General features: G+C 57.6%; 7 protein-coding genes across 9 annotated transcripts; 3 read left to right on the plus strand and 4 right to left on the minus strand.

Annotated features, from left to right (window-relative positions):
* Positions 1 to 140: 140 nt before the first annotated feature.
* Positions 141 to 2,679, minus strand: SDRG_06276 (hypothetical protein). Its single transcript, XM_008612045.1, has one exon. The coding sequence runs from the start codon at positions 2,644 to 2,646 to the stop codon at positions 289 to 291; it is 2,358 nt and encodes a 785-aa protein (XP_008610267.1). The 5' UTR covers positions 2,647 to 2,679; the 3' UTR covers positions 141 to 288.
* A 394-nt stretch (positions 2,680 to 3,073) lies between these two features.
* On the minus strand, positions 3,074 to 4,544 carry SDRG_06277 (hypothetical protein). Its single transcript, XM_008612046.1, has one exon. The coding sequence runs from the start codon at positions 4,531 to 4,533 to the stop codon at positions 3,121 to 3,123; it is 1,413 nt and encodes a 470-aa protein (XP_008610268.1). The 5' UTR covers positions 4,534 to 4,544; the 3' UTR covers positions 3,074 to 3,120.
* A 480-nt stretch (positions 4,545 to 5,024) lies between these two features.
* SDRG_06278 (hypothetical protein) lies at positions 5,025 to 6,389 on the minus strand (the record flags this gene model as incomplete). Its single annotated transcript, XM_008612047.1, has 1 exon — positions 5,025 to 6,389. One exon carries the CDS (start codon positions 6,387 to 6,389, stop codon positions 5,067 to 5,069), a length of 1,323 nt encoding a protein of 440 aa, XP_008610269.1. The 3' UTR covers positions 5,025 to 5,066.
* Positions 6,390 to 7,839: 1,450 nt separating this feature from the next.
* SDRG_06279 (hypothetical protein) lies at positions 7,840 to 10,085 on the plus strand. The gene is made up of 4 exons (XM_008612048.1): positions 7,840 to 7,949; positions 8,003 to 8,106; positions 8,157 to 8,350; positions 8,395 to 10,085. The coding sequence occupies exons 1-4, from the start codon at positions 7,914 to 7,916 to the stop codon at positions 9,969 to 9,971; spliced, it is 1,911 nt and encodes a 636-aa protein (XP_008610270.1). The 5' UTR covers positions 7,840 to 7,913; the 3' UTR covers positions 9,972 to 10,085.
* Positions 10,086 to 10,486: 401 nt separating this feature from the next.
* Positions 10,487 to 14,132, plus strand: SDRG_06280 (hypothetical protein). 3 transcript variants are annotated; one of them, XM_008612049.1, is made up of 2 exons: positions 10,487 to 10,824; positions 10,871 to 11,370. In XM_008612049.1, exons 1-2 carry the CDS (start codon positions 10,600 to 10,602, stop codon positions 11,291 to 11,293), a joined length of 648 nt encoding a protein of 215 aa, XP_008610271.1. In that variant the 5' UTR covers positions 10,487 to 10,599; the 3' UTR covers positions 11,294 to 11,370. The 3 variants fall into 3 exon arrangements, with proteins under 3 accessions (XP_008610271.1, XP_008610272.1, XP_008610273.1); XM_008612050.1 differs by lacking the exon at positions 10,871 to 11,370 and adding an exon at positions 13,586 to 14,046 and having other exon boundaries at positions 10,600 to 10,824; XM_008612051.1 differs by lacking the exons at positions 10,487 to 10,824; positions 10,871 to 11,370 and adding exons at positions 13,303 to 13,541; positions 13,586 to 14,132.
* Positions 14,133 to 14,917: 785 nt separating this feature from the next.
* SDRG_06281 (hypothetical protein) lies at positions 14,918 to 15,193 on the minus strand (the record flags this gene model as incomplete). The annotated part of the gene is made up of 1 exon (XM_008612052.1): positions 14,918 to 15,193. One exon carries the CDS (start codon positions 15,191 to 15,193, stop codon positions 14,918 to 14,920), a length of 276 nt encoding a protein of 91 aa, XP_008610274.1.
* Positions 15,194 to 17,019: 1,826 nt separating this feature from the next.
* Positions 17,020 to 18,013, plus strand: SDRG_06282 (hypothetical protein; the record flags this gene model as incomplete). Its single annotated transcript, XM_008612053.1, has 3 exons — positions 17,020 to 17,253; positions 17,298 to 17,522; positions 17,591 to 18,013. The coding sequence occupies exons 1-3, from the start codon at positions 17,029 to 17,031 to the stop codon at positions 18,011 to 18,013; spliced, it is 873 nt and encodes a 290-aa protein (XP_008610275.1). The 5' UTR covers positions 17,020 to 17,028.
* Positions 18,014 to 18,267: the final 254 nt, after the last annotated feature.

The raw sequence follows: 18,267 nt of genomic DNA on the forward strand, positions 1-18,267 counted from the left end.
TATTGCGGGGACGTTGCTCGAGGTCGATCGTCGCCATGGTTTGTTTCCGACTGACGGCAACGACACGACACGGGCATACGCCCGTTGGCGTCCATGTTTATCCGGAGGAATATGAGCTGGCAGTCTGTGCTCTGTGTATTATCCGGACTACACGAGCCAGACGGCCCATCTTGGCAACGGGCGAGAACCTTGCTGCTTGGTCCACTCATGCAGGTACAGTACTGCAGCACGAGCATAAATAGTATGGCATCGCGGTTAGAGTCCTAGTATGTGCTTACACGACCTTAGCTACAACCGCATGATGCCGTCGCTTTTGACCGGCTGCAGCGTCGTCGACTTGGTGTCCATCGACGGACGGCAGAGAACGGCGAGCGTCTCGAGGCTATCGAGTGGCTTGAGCGCCGACTCCATTGCGGCTTGCTGCTCGTCGTGCATCTTTTCGGCGCGCCAGCGCTGGTAGAGCAGTACGACTTGGCGCACCATGAGCGCCGCGAGCACGAGGAGCTGAAGCGCGACGATGATGTTGCTCACAGCGTCGTGGAAGCCTTGGGGCAGCCCTTCGATCGACGAGATCAAAAACATCGAGAGGATCAGCGTCACAATCTTGACGAGCGTGATGAGCGCCATCGAGTGCTGCAGGAAGCGCGTCTGGAACGGCTGGCACTGCTCGAGGTGCACGAGAAAGCAAATGTGGAAGACTAGGATGAGCACGATCTGGAGGGTTGCGTTCATAAAGGCCGCGCCGGTCGTCATGCCGCAGAGCAGCGCCAAGAGCATCTTGGGCGCAAAGAAGAACCGGTTCTCAAACGTATACTCGTCGTAGAGGGCGCCGTAGCGCATGTTGACCGCCTTCTTTGTGTGCTCGACCTTGGCCACGTCGAGGAGGTCGCGTTCGTGCTTCTGGATGATATAATAGCCAAAGCCCAAGAGCCCGACGGCCAGAAAGAGCAGCGAGAGGATCGCAAGGAAGAAGGAGACGTCAAAGACATGGTCGCGGAAACCGAGGTAGAGCTGGTAGACGCCCGTGACACCGATCGCATACTGCGACGCCATGCCGAGGATGACGAGCCCGCCAATCGCATAGTCGAACCACGTCTTGGTCATGTCCGGCTTCTTGAGCACATGATGGACAAAGCCCACGGCGAGACCGTAGAGCAAGAAGACGGCGGCGCCCGCGACAAGAACACCGAGGAGCGTGATGAGGAAGAGGCGGTTCTCGGGCACACCGATCGTGACGGCGTACTGGCACACGCCTTGGCAGTCGCCGGACGTCGTTGTGAGGAAGCGTGTCGCTTGGGTTGCGGATGCCGTGGCGTTGGCGTCGTCCGAAAAGAGGAACCCGAGGTAGTTGAAGACCGCAAATTTCATCTGCGCACCAAATTCCGTGAGCACGTTGCTCTTCTCGGAGAGCGGGATCTGGTTGAGCATGCTGCCAAACTGCAGCATGTCGAACGTAAAGAGCATCATCGACGAGCTCGCAGCGACCGTGGTGGCGGCCGACGCCGACGACACGAGGCCGCCTGATATCGAAACCACCGTGCCAATCGCGATCGTGGCCGCGGCGGTCGTCTTGGCGAGCGGTGCGACTGCCGCCTCGGCGTTGGTGGGCACCCAGTTCCAGAGCGGATTGACCGCGGGCGCCGGTGTTGGCGAGGCGGGTGCCGTTGTCGTCGACGACGACCACGGAGCCGGGCACCCGCAAGACGCCAGCGTCGACGTCGTGTTGCCTGCCACCGGGCACACGGACGCCACCGACACGTTCCGAATCGTCGACGCAATCGCAGACGGAAAGAACGACGCAACGTCGATCGACGCGTAGATGGACGAGAAGGCCCCGGCGTGAAGGTGGTAGTTCCACACCCCGGCGTCGCACGATGGAAGCGTGCAGAGCGAGACGCAAACATCATGAAGCGAGGGTGCGGACCCTTTGTACACGGCGCACGCCGCTGCGTCAACAGCCGCCGACACGTTGAGCGGCGCGCCGGCGCACGTGAGGTTGCGCGTTGCCCACTGCCCGTAGAACGTCGCGTCGCATGCGATATCAAACGGACTCGGTGTCGGAAGCGGCGACAGCGTAATCACGTCGTTGCTGCCGCTGCGACTGCCGCTCCACGAACCTTCGTTGGGCACTGGCGTCGGGACGACCGGCGTCGACACGGGCGTCGGCTGCGGGACGAGCGTCGAAGTGTTGGTGTGATTGCTGTCGACGACTTCTCGAAGACGACGGTCGATTGTCGGTGCCGGGGTCTTTGTCTTGCTTGTCGGTTTGGGCGTGGCCGTGGTCGTCGGAGTCGCTGGAAGCGTTGTCGGTGCCACCGTGGCCGTCGTCGCGACCGGTGTAGCGTCCGGCGTGGGTACCGTCGTCGGCATCGGTGTCGTTGCATTGGCGTCCGGCGGCAATGTGGTTTCGTTGGGCAGCAACGACGTCGGCGCCGGCGTCGATGCATCAGGAAAGAGCGTGGCGGGCGCCATCGTTGGCTCGTCGTTGGTGCTGCTCGGATTCTTGGTCGTACGGCTTGGCGTCGACGTGGGCGCTGGCGTCGACGTGGGCGCTGGCGTCGCCGCCCGCGTGGTGTATACGACGCTGCACGTCGTGCCCGCCTCGGCGATCGCGATGGCGCTCACGAGCCACAGCACACGCCGCATGACGAGATGGAGAATGACAGCCGTCGGCCAGAGGCGCGCAAGAGACAGAGGCGCGCCATGTTACCTAATTTCAGGCATCGGCGATCTCTTGGTGTTTGTATGTGGTAGAGGAGGCGAGGTCAATTACACTGCGGAACCGGCTCTTGAATCGGGATTTGTCCTGATTGAAATATCGAAATCTAGGATCCCGCTTTTCGAACCGCCGCTGATTGGCCAGACGCGATGCGTGTCACGTTAAAGGTACACTTTTGTGCCCACCTGGTCGCGTGACCAACGCGCTTGGAGGCAACGGCAATTGGCCGACGCGCCTGGGCTGACACAAAGGGAAGTCGCGCCGTCGCTTTGGCTGCACTTACTACTAGTGAGCAAGGGTACCGCGACAGCACACGCAGTGAAGTGGGCTGCATCAACCACCAGAGAAACGCAACCTTGGATGAACATATTGTCATTCATATACGTAAATAAAGTTGTCGACTATGTGTCTACAAGCGGGCGCTTCCGAGAGTTCGTGGAGTGCGGAAGGTACGCGCACGTGGCCACTTGCGGTGGCACAGGCAGCGGCTTTGCAAAGTAGGACGCCGCTCGATCGACGATCCGCTGGACGCTCGCGGGCACTGGCTTTTTCTTCTTCGTCGCTGGCTTGCGGCCGGATGCGCGGCCCGTGCGGGCTTCGGAGAGAAGCTTTGTCAAGCCGATCCAGTGGATCATCTCGGCCCGTTTGGCTGCAATGGCAATGCGCCACTGCAGCAGATGCACCGGCATGTCGAGCACAATCGAGCGGTAGCGCTTGCGGTACACTGCGCGCAAGAGCACCGATCGCACGCAACGCGGTGCAGGCAGCAGCGTATCGAGGCGACGCAGCGCGCGGCGCTCGGTGGTCTCGAGAAGCGAAGGCAGCACTGTGACGCGAAAGCGGCGCTGCTGAACGCGCAAGCGAAGGTATGCAAGGACGTTGCAGAAGACGCGGTGGTTGAGCCGGCTGCGCAAGTACTCGTCGGCAAACTTGCGCGCTTCGGTTGCCCAGCTAAAGGTGCCGCCGCAAAAGCACTGAATACTGTCGCAGCCGTCGCCCTTGGTGAGGTGCACGGCGCAGTGCGGGCACTTCGCCATCGCCGCGTCTGCCTGCAGCGTTCTGCAGGGCTCACCTTCGTGGTGGCCCGATGTCTTGCACACAAAGCAAATGTCGTGCTTGCAGCACATGGTAGCGGTGAACGGCGAGTGCTGGCGCCAGCAGAGGTAGAGCCGCGCTTGCCGCTCGACGTCGTCAAACATGCGGACGAGCACCGTGAGCGTAGGATCGAGGAGCAGACGCTGCGGCACCTGGCGTCGCACGAAGGCAAAGAGCTCTTGCGCTGAGACCTCGTAGCGACTGTACGCGCTGCAGCGATCGAGGAGGACTGGTGCTATCTCTTGCACCGCCGAGGGCAGGTGCGTCGCGAGGAGCTCGGCAGCGTTGGGCAATATCCCGTCGAAATGCGCCTCGACGGACTTGCTCTTTGTCACGTTGGGCAAAAGGCTCTTTGTGTTGTGGCATGCAGGGCAGCGGACGCTGACGGCTGTCGTGACTGCAGCTTGCAGCTCGTGAATGCTAGCGGCCTTGGGCGCGAGAGCACGAAGGCGGCGAAAGCTCACGGACCGAATACAGATCGGACACTCGACGCCACGTACGATACCGGTCATGTGCGAAGTCACTTGGATCTGCAAAAAGCGAAGAAAGCAGTCGCGGCAAAAGATCGCTGGGCACGACGCGCCGCAGACAGCGGTGATGACGTCGCGGGTCCGCGCGTAGCACGCGGCGCACGTCTGCTTGGGCTGGCGCGTCGGTGTCGAAGCGATTTGCGCGCTTTGCGTGTCGAGGGCAGCTGCAAGGGGCGCAAGCGCGGTCATGTGGATCTGGCCTTTTCCGAAATGGCTCAATTGCTCATTTTCCTCGAAAAGACCATCACTCTAGAGATATCCGCGGACCAGGTAGCCCGTGTGAATGCTTGTCGTGCTGGACGATCGTTGCCCTCGGGGAGTTGCCCTCGGCCATGCACTGCTTCAGTGAGCAGGCAGACGCTAGACAAGCCAAGATGGCACCGGGTGCTGCCACGCCACCACGACGCACACGAAGTCGCATCAGCCGCCGACGTTGACGCAGCGTGGACTGCCTCGATCAAGCGTCCCGGTCATTGACGCCATGGCAGCCAAGCGGACTGCCAGCGCAATGCCGAGACTTGACTTGGAAGCGCGAGACACGCCGTTGGTCGGTGGTACCGCAGTGTTCGACTGCCAGCACTAGCTGCGCACACCGTGCTACGCCAAGGCGTGGCGAGCGCTCGGGGTGTTCGCTATCTCCTCTTGTCTCTATGCGTACCAGAGAACTGGTCGAGGGTTCAAGCACTGTCAAGTCATGCATATTTGTAATTAATGATATGATCTCAGCACGTCAAGGCTCGGCGCATGACTGGCAGGGCAACCCCATCCGTGGCCGGCGACACCTCCGTCTTCTTGGAGCCGCGCTCGAGAAAGCTCGCCATCTTGGATGCGAGGAGGCAGCACAGTCGCCAACGCAAGGTAGCTCGAAGCAACGCTCGACGAAAGCGCGTCATCGCTGGCGACGCTAGCCGCTCCGAGATGCGCTCCGACCGGCGCGCATCCACATAGGCCGGCAGACGCGAGACGATCTCGGACGACCAGCGGCGCCGAGCCAAATCGTGGCGCCACGTCATGACGTAGTCCGGAAGCCGCGCAAGGTACCGCCGACGGCGCCAGCGCACAATACCTGAGCCCAGCGTCTTCATCCACGTCGGTGACGAGCCCATCGTCGATGAGATCGCAGCCAGACGCTGAGCCAGAACAAATGGGCCAATGGCAGGCACGACCGTCGTCCGAAAGCGCCGACGGTAGACGCATTGCTTTGCGTATGTCGCCAGTGCGCGCTTGGCTGACTTTGTAGCCAAGAGAGCCTGCGCACGCAGGTGCAGCTGAGTCCACTCGACCTGCTCTGGCCAGCTAAAGCTCTCGCCGCAAAAGCACAAGATCGAGGCGCAGCCGTCGCCCTTGACGAGGAAGATCTTGCATGCAGGGCACTGCGCCATGTCATCAAATTCGTACTCACTGATGTCGCAGTCGTGGTCGTCATCGTAGTCCTTCTGGCAGATGAAGCACACTTCGCGCTCGCAGCACGGAGTCGTCATCGAGCAAGCACGGTGCATCCAATGGGTGAAGAGCAAACCAGCGCGCTCGCTATCGCCGATACCTCGGAGGATCGTGTCAACTGCCGTGTTGGTGGCACACGCGCGTGCATAGAGCTCCTGCACCGCGAGCTTGTGCTGGACGTACGCCATCACGTCGCCGGCCAGCACAAGGTCCGTTGGTATCTCAGACTCGGGCGAGGCAATGTGCGTCTCGTAGAGTGTTTCAGTCTCGGGAAGGAGGCACGTTGTAGAGTCACAGTCGGGGCACCGGATGAAGCACGCCGTCTTGACGCGTTCGTTCAAGTCGTACAGCAGCCCGCGGGTGGCGTCGTCGCTGCAACCAAGGCGGAACAAGTGCATGTTGACCGGCCGCACACAGAGCGGGCAGTGTAGCTTGGTCAAGACACCGGCGATCGCACTCGCAAGCTTGGAGGCTACATACGCGCGCAAGCAGGCGACGCAGACGGCGCCGGCGCACGAAGTCTCGTCACCGCAGACAGCGCGGATCGTAGCGACGTCGTCGAGGCAGATGGCGCACGTCGTGGGCTCGTGCTCGGGCTCCATGAGGCAAATGCAGAAATGGTATTCCTGTTCGATGATGCTGACAGGATCGAGGTGAGTGATGGTGTTCGAGGAACACAGACAAGACACGCGGATCTCAGCCGCAAGATTTGACCGCAGTGGAGATTGTGGTGACCTGGCTCGTCCCATGGCGTAGTGCGAATCGGTGCCTGGGCGACTGCTGCGTGATGGTCCCTCTTGAACTTCCATCGCGCTGGATTTTGAAGTGAATATTCATGGCTCATGACGTGGCATCCTGTCCGCAGGGTTTGCCCTAGCGCGGTTTTTCGGGCTGTGGCCAAGGGCTTGGCCTTTGCCGAGCGTCTGACCATCGCGAGCATAAGGGAGCATGCGCTTGGTACGCCAGAGGGAAGCTCCCATCAGCGTCGCTGTCGCCTGTCTTGTGCTGTTGGATCATGTGGCCATTGATGTTGCTCCTATTGGGACATACCAGTTTATCCGTGGGAAATACCATCGTTTTGGGACAAAGCCATCATTCGCAGGATAAAAGTATAATTCTGCCGATTCCCCCAATGTGGGTAAAATTGGCAAATCCGATTCACCCCACCGTCGGCTCGCCATACATCGATGCCACGCACGAGTCTGCCGTGCTTGCTCGTGGATGCAGCCTGCTAACACCCAACACGGCGCAAGCGAGTAGTGCACCGAAACCTAAGTCCTCAGCGAGGTAGAGCGCTGTCTTCATGCGCGATGCAGACGCTCTGTGCAATCAACTTTCCAGTCTCAGCTACACACCCGTGCTGCAATCAGCCACAAGCTCTTGATACGGATCGGTCGTGGCCCTGAGACAGCGACCATGCTGCGTGCTCGAGGTACTTGGTGTTTTGTGGTTGTCCCGTCGAAACGGACGGGTCAGACGGGGATATGCGGCAGTGCGATTTGGAGCCACGAGTGGAATAGACGGTATGAGCCTGCAAGCACCCCGTCGGTATACGTACTGTACCTGGCGACAGCACTTTGTTCGTACAGAAGTCATTGCCAACGAGCTTTGTAAGCCAAAGTCCTTTTCACTTCGTCAAGCGGACAATCTTGCTACCTAGAGATTATTGCGTCGGCGCAAGACTCTTGACGTATCGGCATGGCAGCGTCATGCGTCTGTCTGCTGCGCACCGTTGCAGCCGGCGACGTTGTCGTCGTCCGCTCCTGGATGAGAACGTGCGACGAAGCAGCCCGCGTCCATGGCCCAAGATCGGTGGCGGCGACCGCTGATTGGGTGGTGCCCCTATCTTGCTCACTCTATCGGACGCCAACCACTTGGTTTTTGTATGGTTGGGTCCAGCGAGTCAGTTCTGAAAACTTTCTTTTCAGCGCTGCCTACTTTGTACCTTGAACGTCATTTTTTAAAGCTTACCTACGCTTTGTAGTGTAGAATTATAATAATGGTAGAGGCTACCCACAGCGGGTGCAAATCCGCATATGCAAAAGGGAGTGGCGGAGGAACTTGCCTGGAACGCGAAACGCACAAGCGGCGAAGACGACATTTCGCTTGCGATCTCTCACGACCAGATGGCAGCTCTGCACGACGACGGCCTCGACGAGCGGGTAGGCGCATGCGATGGCACCTCCGGCGGCGCATGACGGCCTCGTGTGTCTAGCTACGCCTCAAGATCCAGCCGCATCCGCCCAAGTTTCCCTTCAAAGGCCATCCGTTCGAGATCACAGTCTACCTCGTCGATGGCTCCGAGCACTTGCGGACCGGGTGCGTGGCCGCGCCGCCCATGGCTGCCTTCATGCGAACGTTCTCATTAGGATCAAGCTGCCACTGCAGGTCGACCTCGTCATTGGCGAGAAGCAAGGCGACCGGCGCATGCTGCGCCTCGACCCGTCGACGAAACCCCTCATTGACGGCGATGGCATGTGCAAGCTCAAGCTCTCGATCGAAGAGACGTCGATGGCCCACGGCAACAAGAAGTTCCACTTGTCCATATCGCCTGCGTCCAGCGGTCCGACTGTCTCTTCTAGCTCGGCGGTCTCATCGCTGCTGTAGGCCTTGACGTGACCCCGATTCTCTCCAACGAAATGACGGTCATCCGGCACCGCCTCGTGATCCAAGAGGAGCTGCCCGAGCTGTGGTACAAGGACGAAGGCGGGCGCGACAAGTGCATGCTTTTGCCCGTGCACCTGGTCGACCACAACAACAACCCGGTCGGGTCCCGGCCGGTCCCACTGCGTGTGACGCTGCTCTACGAAAACGAGCACCCGGTGCTCAAGCAGGACATTCTCAAGATGTCGCCCGACTCGCAGCGCGTCATTGACCAGCACGGAAAAGCCGTCTTGAAGCTGCGCATTGAAGACGTGAGCAAGAACCACCAGGGCCAAGCCTTCCGGCTCAAGGTCGAGGCCGACACGGCGCAGTCGCCCATCAACTTTGACGTCGCCTTCGACCTCAGCACGACCATTTCCGTGCGGTCGAAGCGCAACAAGCGCCGCGGACCGCCGACGTCAAGCGCACTTGGCGGCTTGAAGGCGCCGCACATCATCACCGGCGAAAGCCACGGATCTCCGACGCACCTCGACCTCGTGTCGCCATCGGACGCCAAGCGGTCGCGGCAAGACCACCTCGACGTTCCGACGTCGAGCGCCGCCAAGATGAACCCGAGCATGGAGAGCGTCCTGAGCTGGACCGGGTCGGTGGTCCAAGGGCTGCAACACCTCGAATGGCAACCGATCGGGTTTGAGACCAAACCGGATGGCTCGATGGACCGCGACCGGCCCATCTACCGGTGTCCGGCTTGCTGGCGCTACAAGGACACGCTCACCTTCGACACGCAGCAGCACGACGCCAAGTGCCTCATCGCCAACCTCCTCTTGACGTACGCCACCGAGACGGTCCACCACTACGACGCGCTGCTCAAGCTCACCGACAAAATCCAAGAACGAAGTGGCAACAAGGGCTTTGCGGCACCGAGTGCCATCGCCGCCAGTAGCAACGGCGTTAGCAACCCCAGCAACAACGGCAACAGCAACAACAACGGGCCGACGCCGCAGAGCATGCCCATGTACGGCAAGCCGCCGTCTGGGATGGTGTCGTCATCCGCGGCGACAGGGCCGCCGCAACTGCAGCGGGGCATCACCGACATGGTCAACTCGCTCGACGTGCCGCCCAACCTCTTTCGTGGCAACTCGTCGAGCCTCGCAGAATTTTCCGAGCTTCTCGACGACTCGAACGGCAACAGCTTTATGGCGCCGACGTCGTCGGAAGTGAGTTTGGCGATCGAGGTGCAAGTGTACTGCGTCATTGCGCGCATGTCGGCGCTCAGCAACAATGCGTACGCGGGGTTTCCAGCCTTTGACATGGGGTTGCACCTCCTCGGGTTCTACCAAGAGTCGCAAGACACGTCGACGACGCAGATTGTGTTTTGCCCCATCAACGACGTGCACGGCATCTCGACGTACGAGGTGCAGCGCTTCCAGATGATGGTGCGGCAAGAGCTCAAGGAAGAGAGCAAGGCGGTGTTCCGACTCGACCGGTTCTCGAACGACCTCAACAAGCTCAAGGAAAACGTCATGTTTTTCCACTGGGAAACCAACAAGGAGCGCCAAGTGCCCCAGTGGGTCATGTAAGCGTAGTAGGAGTAGGAGTAGGAACACAAGGATACCATCATACACGTTGCAACACATTTTTGAAGCGGTTCTTGATATATTCAATATCTCACAAGCTCAGAGGTTAAAGCACGAGTTGATGTTTCGTTTTTTGAAATAGCTATCCCTCGGTGCGTGGCTTGTAGGACAGGGAAGGATATTTTTGCTTGATTCCAGGATACCTCGATCTATCTGCACGCCTCCAGGTGTAGTGCTTTATCTGGGACCTCTTTCGAGGAATTCACGGGTTGTCGACGTGGTTTTGTCGACGCTGAGCACGTTAGATAGAAAGATAGATAGAAAGATAGATAGAAAGATAGATAGAAAGAAAGAAAGATAGTGGTAGTCAGGCAACTGCTCGACGAGAAGGGCGATTGAACAGCACCTAGCCCTAACCTAGCCCTAATGACGTGGCAGCGCCGTAGGCGAGTACAACACGGTGCCCCGTCCCGCTCGCGGCAGTTGGATGTGTTTTCTCGCGCCGCGTCGCAATGGATCCGAAAAGCAGGGCTGGTACCTCGCTCGCTGGTCGCTTGAAATGGCTGGTGCACGGACGTAGCAGTTCTTGTCGAAATCTATTGCTCAAATTTGAATTGGCTCGGTTCCGATCATGTCGTTCAACTTGGCCCACGACCGCGATGTCCTCAACGGCATGACGTACTATGAAGTACTCAAGCTCGCCAAGATGCACCACGTGCAGAGCACCAAGTACCGCATGAGCAAGACGTATATGATCAACGCGCTCTTGGGCATGGACCCGAAGAGCAACGTCGACCGCCTCGACTGCGAAGACAAGATTGCGGCGGCGCACGACTTTCGCCAAGTGCAGGACGAGGTCGTTCATAGATTCTTCTACACCTTGTACGATGTATACGCGGTAGGTCGAGGAGTACATCTTCCAGCACGACCTCGGGTCGAGCGACGTGCTCTTGATCTCGTGGAACATTTCGTCCATCAACCGCGTCGTCCAGGCGCTCAAGGTGATGACCAACGCGGTGCCGCACTGGTGCAGCATGAAGACGATGGACCACGTGACGAACGATCAGCTGCTCGACGAGCTCATGGCGTACCTCTGCTTTGGCATCGAGCGTGTCGGCCGCGTCATGGTACTGCCGGAGACGCCCATGGAGTGGCTCCTCTTGGGGCAGCGGCTTCGCGACATCTCGTACGACCGATTCATGCAGGACTTTGCCCGCGTGCCCGGCGTCTTTCCGCTGGCGACGTTCACGCTGGTGCGCGCGGCGCACTACACGGCGCTTCCGATGCTTCCTATGCCATTTGGTGCCAACAGCTTGTTTGAGTAAGCTGTTATGAGTAGCATGCTGCAAGCATTAACCCTAATCACTGACACTGGGTGGTATTTCCACTTGCTCATTTTGCCATACTTGCAGCACAACGTACGAGTGATAGGATATCGTTGATAGCGTCGATGCAACACTAACCCTCCCAGACCTCAAGGCGGATATAATGGTGCTTCGAGATGCTGGCGAATTGTGTGTGCGACCTCCATCGCGGTCGGCCGATAGTTCGGTGCTCGGGCAATGCTCTCGTGCACCCACGAGTTGCCGGCAGCTGGAATCGCCCGCATACACTGTTTGTGCACTTGATAGACATGGCGTATTCGCTTGCTACTGGCGCCAGGGACCGACTACAGAGGCGTATGCACGGACAGGCATGGGCTGCGTCATTGACGCCGTCGCTCATACCTTCTATGGTCACCTAGAAACCGACAAAAATAATGGCTGATTTGGGAGCCGATAAAATTTACAGATGTAATAGTTAAATGCTAAAAAGAACTAGAATCGATAGATCTGGCTGGGCAAGAGGAAGCGAGCCTAGTCCTCTGAATAAAATTTGAATGCGTTTTGACGAAGTTATCGACGTTCTACCAACGTGAATTTGGCATACCGAGTCGCATCCGGTAGGTATTATCCAGTGGTGTTGGTGGGCGTATCCGGTCGGTTTAAATGGTCATCCATCCCACAAGTGCCGCAATTCACGCGCCAAGAACGCCGCCATCAACCCAGTGAAGCTTATCGCGCTCGCCCAACTGCACCCAAATGCAATCGCCTTATTCACCTTCGACCAGTCGACCAACCACGCGGCGTTTGCCCCCGACGCACTCCGCGCCTCGAACGAGAACTTGAACCCCGGTGGTGCTCAAGCCCTAATGCGCTCATGCAAGTCTTCGGACGGCCGCGACCAGCCTTAGTATTCGAAGCCAGCATGGAGAAAGCGGGCCAGGCGGAGCAAGTACTTCTTGAGCGTGGCGGCGATCGTCGCCACACATGGCCTGCGGATGAAGCTCCCAAACGAAAAGGTCTATGGCGGCGCCACCGAAGGCAGGCTCATGTGCTGCGCGAAGCACAGCGTTGCGTCGCAACCCGACTTTCACAGGTATCGCTCTGGAAGGAGACGGTCACGGGCGAGGGCCACCACTGCTTGTTCTTGCCCAAGTATCATTGCGAGTTGAACCCCCTCGAAGCCTACTGAGGTGCAGCCAAGAGCTACGCTCGGACCAACTGCAAGTCCTCGTTCGAAGGACTCAAGACTTGCGTCCCATAGAGTCTCGAAAGCGATCCGTTAATATCGATGCGGAAGTATTTGTTTTAATGTGGGAAGCAAGCGAAGATGTTGGCACGAGGCTGTATATTCAAGAGTGAGATTAAAGAGAGCCTATGTGCTGAGAGCCGAAGAATACCAGGAGACAGGACTGTGGTAAAGCTGACTCGGATAAGCAATATCTGCAAAGAAGCATGCTGTTCCATGTTGAAGCACACCACTGAGTAAGCTGGGCATCCAACCTCAATCTGGGCTGGCAAGGGAACGTTGTACGGATACAACCGTATTGTTTCTGGTTAAGTATGTTATCCGTATACAATTCCTCAGTCCAGTTAACAGTATTTTCGTCGATGCGGACACTTCGTCGAATCGTACCGTTGAGGCTGCGATAACGAGCTGACGAAGGTCACCCACTAGAAGTATAGGAGCCATCGACGCATTCCCAAGTCTATTTTACAAGAAAAAGACGCTCCACTCGCCGAAATGAAGTCGAAATAGTTGATCGATCTAAAAAAATAGCTTGTGTTTTCACGGTCAAAATTTGGCCGTTTGTCGGTCTTTAGATGACGTGCACCATACACCCATCCGGATACATGATAAACTTGCAGCCGATGGTCGACGCCGCAGTCCCCACTGCGCCACATCTACTTGGCCAGTTCGAGAAGAAACCAGCGGGAAAGGTGCCTCGTCCCAACCAGACAAGACACCGTTGGAGTGCCTTCTTTGGCGGTTTGTCGTCAGATTTGAATTGGCTCTGTTCCGATCATGTCGTTCAACTTGGCCCACGATCGCGATGTCCTCAACGGGATGACGTACTACGAAGTACTCAAGCTCGCCAAGACGCACAACGTGCAGAGCACCAAGTACCGCATGAGCAAGGCGTATATGATCAACGCGCTCTTGGGCATGGACCCGAAGAACAACGTCGACCGCCTCGACTGCGAAGACAAGATTGCGGCGGCGCACGACTTTCGCCAAGTGCAGGACGAGGTATGTCTACTCATAACAGGGATCCCATTGAACTATTGCATTAGGTCGAGGACTACATTTTCCAGCACAACCTCGGGTCGAGCGACGTGCTCTTGATCTCGTGGAACATTTCGTCCATCAACCGCGTCGTCCAGGCGTTCAAGGTCATGACGGACGCGGTGCCGCACTGGTCCAACGCAAAGAACTCTGGGGCGATGACGCACGAGCAGCTGCTCGACGAGCTCATGGCGTACCTCTGCTTTGGCATCGAGCGCGTCGGCCGTGTCATGGTGCTGCCCGAGACGCCCATGGAGTGGCTCCTCTTGGGGCAGCGCCTCCGCGACATCTCGTACGACCGATTCATGCAGGACTTTGCGCGCTTTCCAAACGCCTTTCCGCTGGCCACGTTTACGCTGGTGCGCGCGGCGCACTACACGGCGCTCCCGATGCTCCCGATGCCATTTGGCTCCAACAGCTTGTTTGTGTAAGCTGTTATGAGTAGCATGCTGCAAGCATTAACCCCAATCTCTTATATTGGATGAATTCGCCACACTGCACGGTTTGTACGACGTAGAAATTGGTAATTGCACGCATGTAGTGACAAGCGGTGACATGGGAGTCTCCGAGATCGATGCTTTGTCCACAGAGAGACTGCCTTCGAGCCGAGGTCCGCTATTGGAGATGTTGGAGCAACTGCCTTTGGTGGGATAAAACCGAAGAAGGTTTTAATGCTATGCTCGCTCTTGGGCGTAGAACTCGTCGCCTGATGTATCAACAGGCACCTAGCGAATACATTCGCAGAGTCTGCTAGTCTGCCGACCCGTTCAATGCATCGACACGATCGCGGATTTCTGCTGGAGTTTGTCGTCCACCAACGCCATCCATCACGCATTTTTGTAGTGTACCTGACCGCTCTTTTAAACAGCCAAGGCCAGAATATCCTTGATGCACCTGTTACCAGCGTTGGTTGCACGGACAGCATGCACACTAGCGTGCGTAGCACTTGATAGATGGAAGCAGCTATCGATTTGTCAATACGAAGTGTATGGCCCGAGGTGCATGTCGACAGAGTCTCATACTGCCTGGCACCGATCCGGATAAAATTCAGGTCGTGAGTCGCTTCCAACCTCCAACCCCTAGCGCCTCGTCGCGCGTGATTGTCGCGGGCGGTGAAGACCGGTGACCACGCGTAGGATTGAGCAAGTGAACAGACATAATAGAGCCCATGCATTTCATATGCACTCTTGGGACAGCCTACTGGCGCCAAGTCTCGAGCTCCAGCGTCCGAAACGCGCTGCGCATCGCAAGTCTTCTGCAGCATGACGGCCAATCAAATCCATTAAAAATTCGAATCAAATTGTTGTCCAAAATTATACACAATGTTTGATTTGGGCGGACTAGGCCATCGACGCCGCAAGGGCCAGCGCCACGAACGCGAGAGCTGCACCGGTGGTGATGGCGCTGCTGACCGGCTTGGTGGGTGCGGGCGTATAGGCCGCCGACTCGGATGTCTTTGTCGTGCTTGGAGCTGTCGTTGTGTGCAAGGCAGTCGTCGCAGGGACGGCTGTCGTGGACGAGCCGCTCGGGGGTCGATACGAAAGAAGCATGGTCTTGAGACCTTTTTCCGGGTCCATCGAAGAAAAGTCGGTCGAGTCGACACCGCCATAGAGCATGGCGGCTCAATGGCCGCAGCCGCCGCCGCTGCTTTCTTGTACAACGCATCGCAATTGGTGTTCGTCCACGTCTTGCCTTGGTCACCGTCCAGAGAAGCAGCGCAATCACCCAAGTCGAAAGGCGTGAGGAGTTCCACGACAACGGCGTTGGAGCACGGGGCCGTCGTGGCCGACACGGCAGCAGCCAACGCAAACGTGAGGACGGTCAATGTCTTCATGGGTATGGATGTCTTGGTTCGGAACGAAATGAAAAGTGATTCGGCTGCTGTCGAATGCATCCACGAATTATCACGAGTTTCGACATCTGGTTGACCAGACGAGTCCTTCAAACATCTGGCTCGATCCGTTGAAGGTTGCTATTGTACCGGTAGGAGACGGTCTGCATTGCACAGGTTTGTGGCGACACGGATCCTGCACCCCACGAAGTCATCTCTTTCTCTTTTGGCAAGTAGTTTGAGCGAGCGCGCAAGAACTCGAAATCCCACGCGCGCCAAGTTGAATGGCGACAGCGAAAACCGCAGCGCACCATATATATTTCATGCTTTTGGCCTGCGAATATTGAGGTATCAATATTCCTTCTTGGACTCCAACGGAGGGTCCACCGCGTACAAGGTCTTGTCGTATTTTTCACTTCGCATTACTATCTTTCTTTGCCGACGATCTTCTTTAATCGCAGCAGCAAGCAGTCAGCAATTCGAATTACAATTAAAGTACGCAGCACTGGTCGCAACTCGTGCCAATCTGCACTGTCGAAGAGGACAGAGTACATCGATTGGGGCGCTTTGCAACCAACTCTACGAGCGTGTGCAAAAGGTTCTAAAATTTATTGCGTGAAATTTCGACCACCGCAACCTCGTGCACTCGTACTGGTACTTGATAGCGATCTGGCTGATTCCACCAGTACACTGGACGCATATTGGCAATATGCGCCTCGTGGAGGCGGTACGTGCACTAAATCGCTCAGTGGTGTGCTTTAACATGGAATAGCATGCTTCTTTGCAGTGGTTGCTTATCCGAGTCAGCTTCACCATTGTCCTATCTCCTGGTGTACTTCAGCTGGCTATCCACGCTTTTTCGTATTTTGCCCCAACTCGAAATCTACCTTTTTGTTGGTTTGGTCCAAGTACGGATCTCGTGCGTGCTCAGCTCTGTGATCCCAAACAAATAGATGCCGGCCGCCGTCAAGTCGTGGTTCTCTTGGAGAATCTCACGCGCCTCCTGTTACGTGAAGCAAGCGAAGACGAGGGTGTATATTCAAGAGTGATTTAATAGAGAGCCCATGCGCCGAGGGCTGCTCGTGGACACGGCCATTATGGCCCGGGTGATTGACGGGTCAATCGTTCGGGGAAAGCATGCCGCCGTAGGTGTGCGCTCTAGCGCGCCAGTGCATTTCCCGAGCACCGGACGATCGACCGACCGCGATGGAGGTTGCGCTCACGATTCGTCAGCGGCTATACAATCATCCATATAAAGGCTACACGTGCCACATTGGATTCGTTTGCGACCTCAAAAGGATGTCAATGAGAGGCTCGTTTACAGTGCACAGACCGGCACGTTGTGATTTATTTCTTTGCTCGTCCCTTGCCCATCCATTCGGATTCTTGTCCATGACTTTGGCACCGGTGATACAGGTTTTTAGTTGCAACTTGAAGCCGTTGGTGCCGCGTCCCGCAATCCCAACGCGCCACATCTACTTGGCAGCTCTGCTTGGCCTGTTCGAGAAACATCCCGCGAAAAAGGTGTCGTGCACGCCCCGTCCCAACCCAAACACAAGACCGTTGGAGCACCTTCTTTGGCGGTTGGACGTTCAGATTTGAATTGGCTCTGTTCCGATCATGTCGTTCAACTTGGCCCACGACCGCGATATCCTCAACAACATGACGTACTACGAAGTGCTCAAGCTCGCCAAGATGCACCACGTGCAGAGCACCAAGTACCGCATGAGCAAGGCGTATATGATCAACGCGCTCTTGGGCATGGACCCGAAGAACAACGTCGACCGCCTCGACTGCGAAGACAAGCTGGCGGCCACGCACGACTTTCGCATCGTGCGAAACGAGGCAGGTCTCCACACGCCATGAATCCTATTGAACTATTGCACTAGGTCGAGGAGTATATCTTCCAGCACGACCTCGGGTCGAGCGACGTGCTCTTGATCTCGTGGAACGAAGCGTCGATCAGCCACATTGCGCAGGCGCTCAAGGTGATGACCAACGCGGTGCCGCACTGGTGCAGCTTGAAGACGATGGACCGCGTGACGCACCAGCAGCTCCTCGACGATCTCATGGCGTATCTCTGCTTTGGCATCGAGCGCGTCGGCCGCGTCATGGTGCTGCCGGAGACTTGGCGCTTGCTTTCGAAGTGGCCGACCCCGTTGCACTGCCAACGCCGCGCCAGATGACGAATTGCGCGCCAGAGCTGGTTGATCATGCCGAGACGCGCCGCCGCGACTCGGACGCCAGCATGACGATCTTGCCCAACCACGGCGACGGCCAAACTAATGCGGCGGCAGAGGACTACGTGGTGGCAAGCCGACACGACGCCGACACACTCTTTTTTGTGGCATCGGCGCTGAGCTACAAGATGAAGGAGCTGTGGGTCATGGACCTTACGGGCGTTCGCAACGCGGCGCATTCCGGCGGGCACGAGTACGCACGCTGCCAACCCAAGTGCTACCTCATGGACAAAAGGTCCGACTGCGTGCATCGAGAGTATCTCTGCTACGATTCGTGCCACCGAACGGTGCACAACCGTGCCATGTTCAAGACGTACCACGTGAACATGGCACGGTTGTGCACCGTTCGGTGGCACGAATCGTAGCAGAGATACTCTCGATGCACGCAGTCGGACCTTTTGTCCATGAGGTAGCACTTGGGTTGGCAGCGTGCGTACTCGTGCCCGCCGGAATGCGCCGAGACGTACCACGCCCTCGTAGCAAACGCGCCGCTCCAATGGGCGCCCATGGAGTGGCTCCTTTTCGGGCAGCGCCTCCGCGACATCTCGTACGACCGCTTCATGCAGGACTTTGCCCGCGTGCCTGGCGTCTTTCCGCTGGCGACGTTCACGTTGGTGCG

This window comes from Saprolegnia diclina (genome assembly GCF_000281045.1).
Source record: "Saprolegnia diclina VS20 unplaced genomic scaffold supercont1.17, whole genome shotgun sequence".
Classification (NCBI taxonomy): Eukaryota; Oomycota; class Saprolegniomycetes; order Saprolegniales; family Saprolegniaceae; genus Saprolegnia; species Saprolegnia diclina.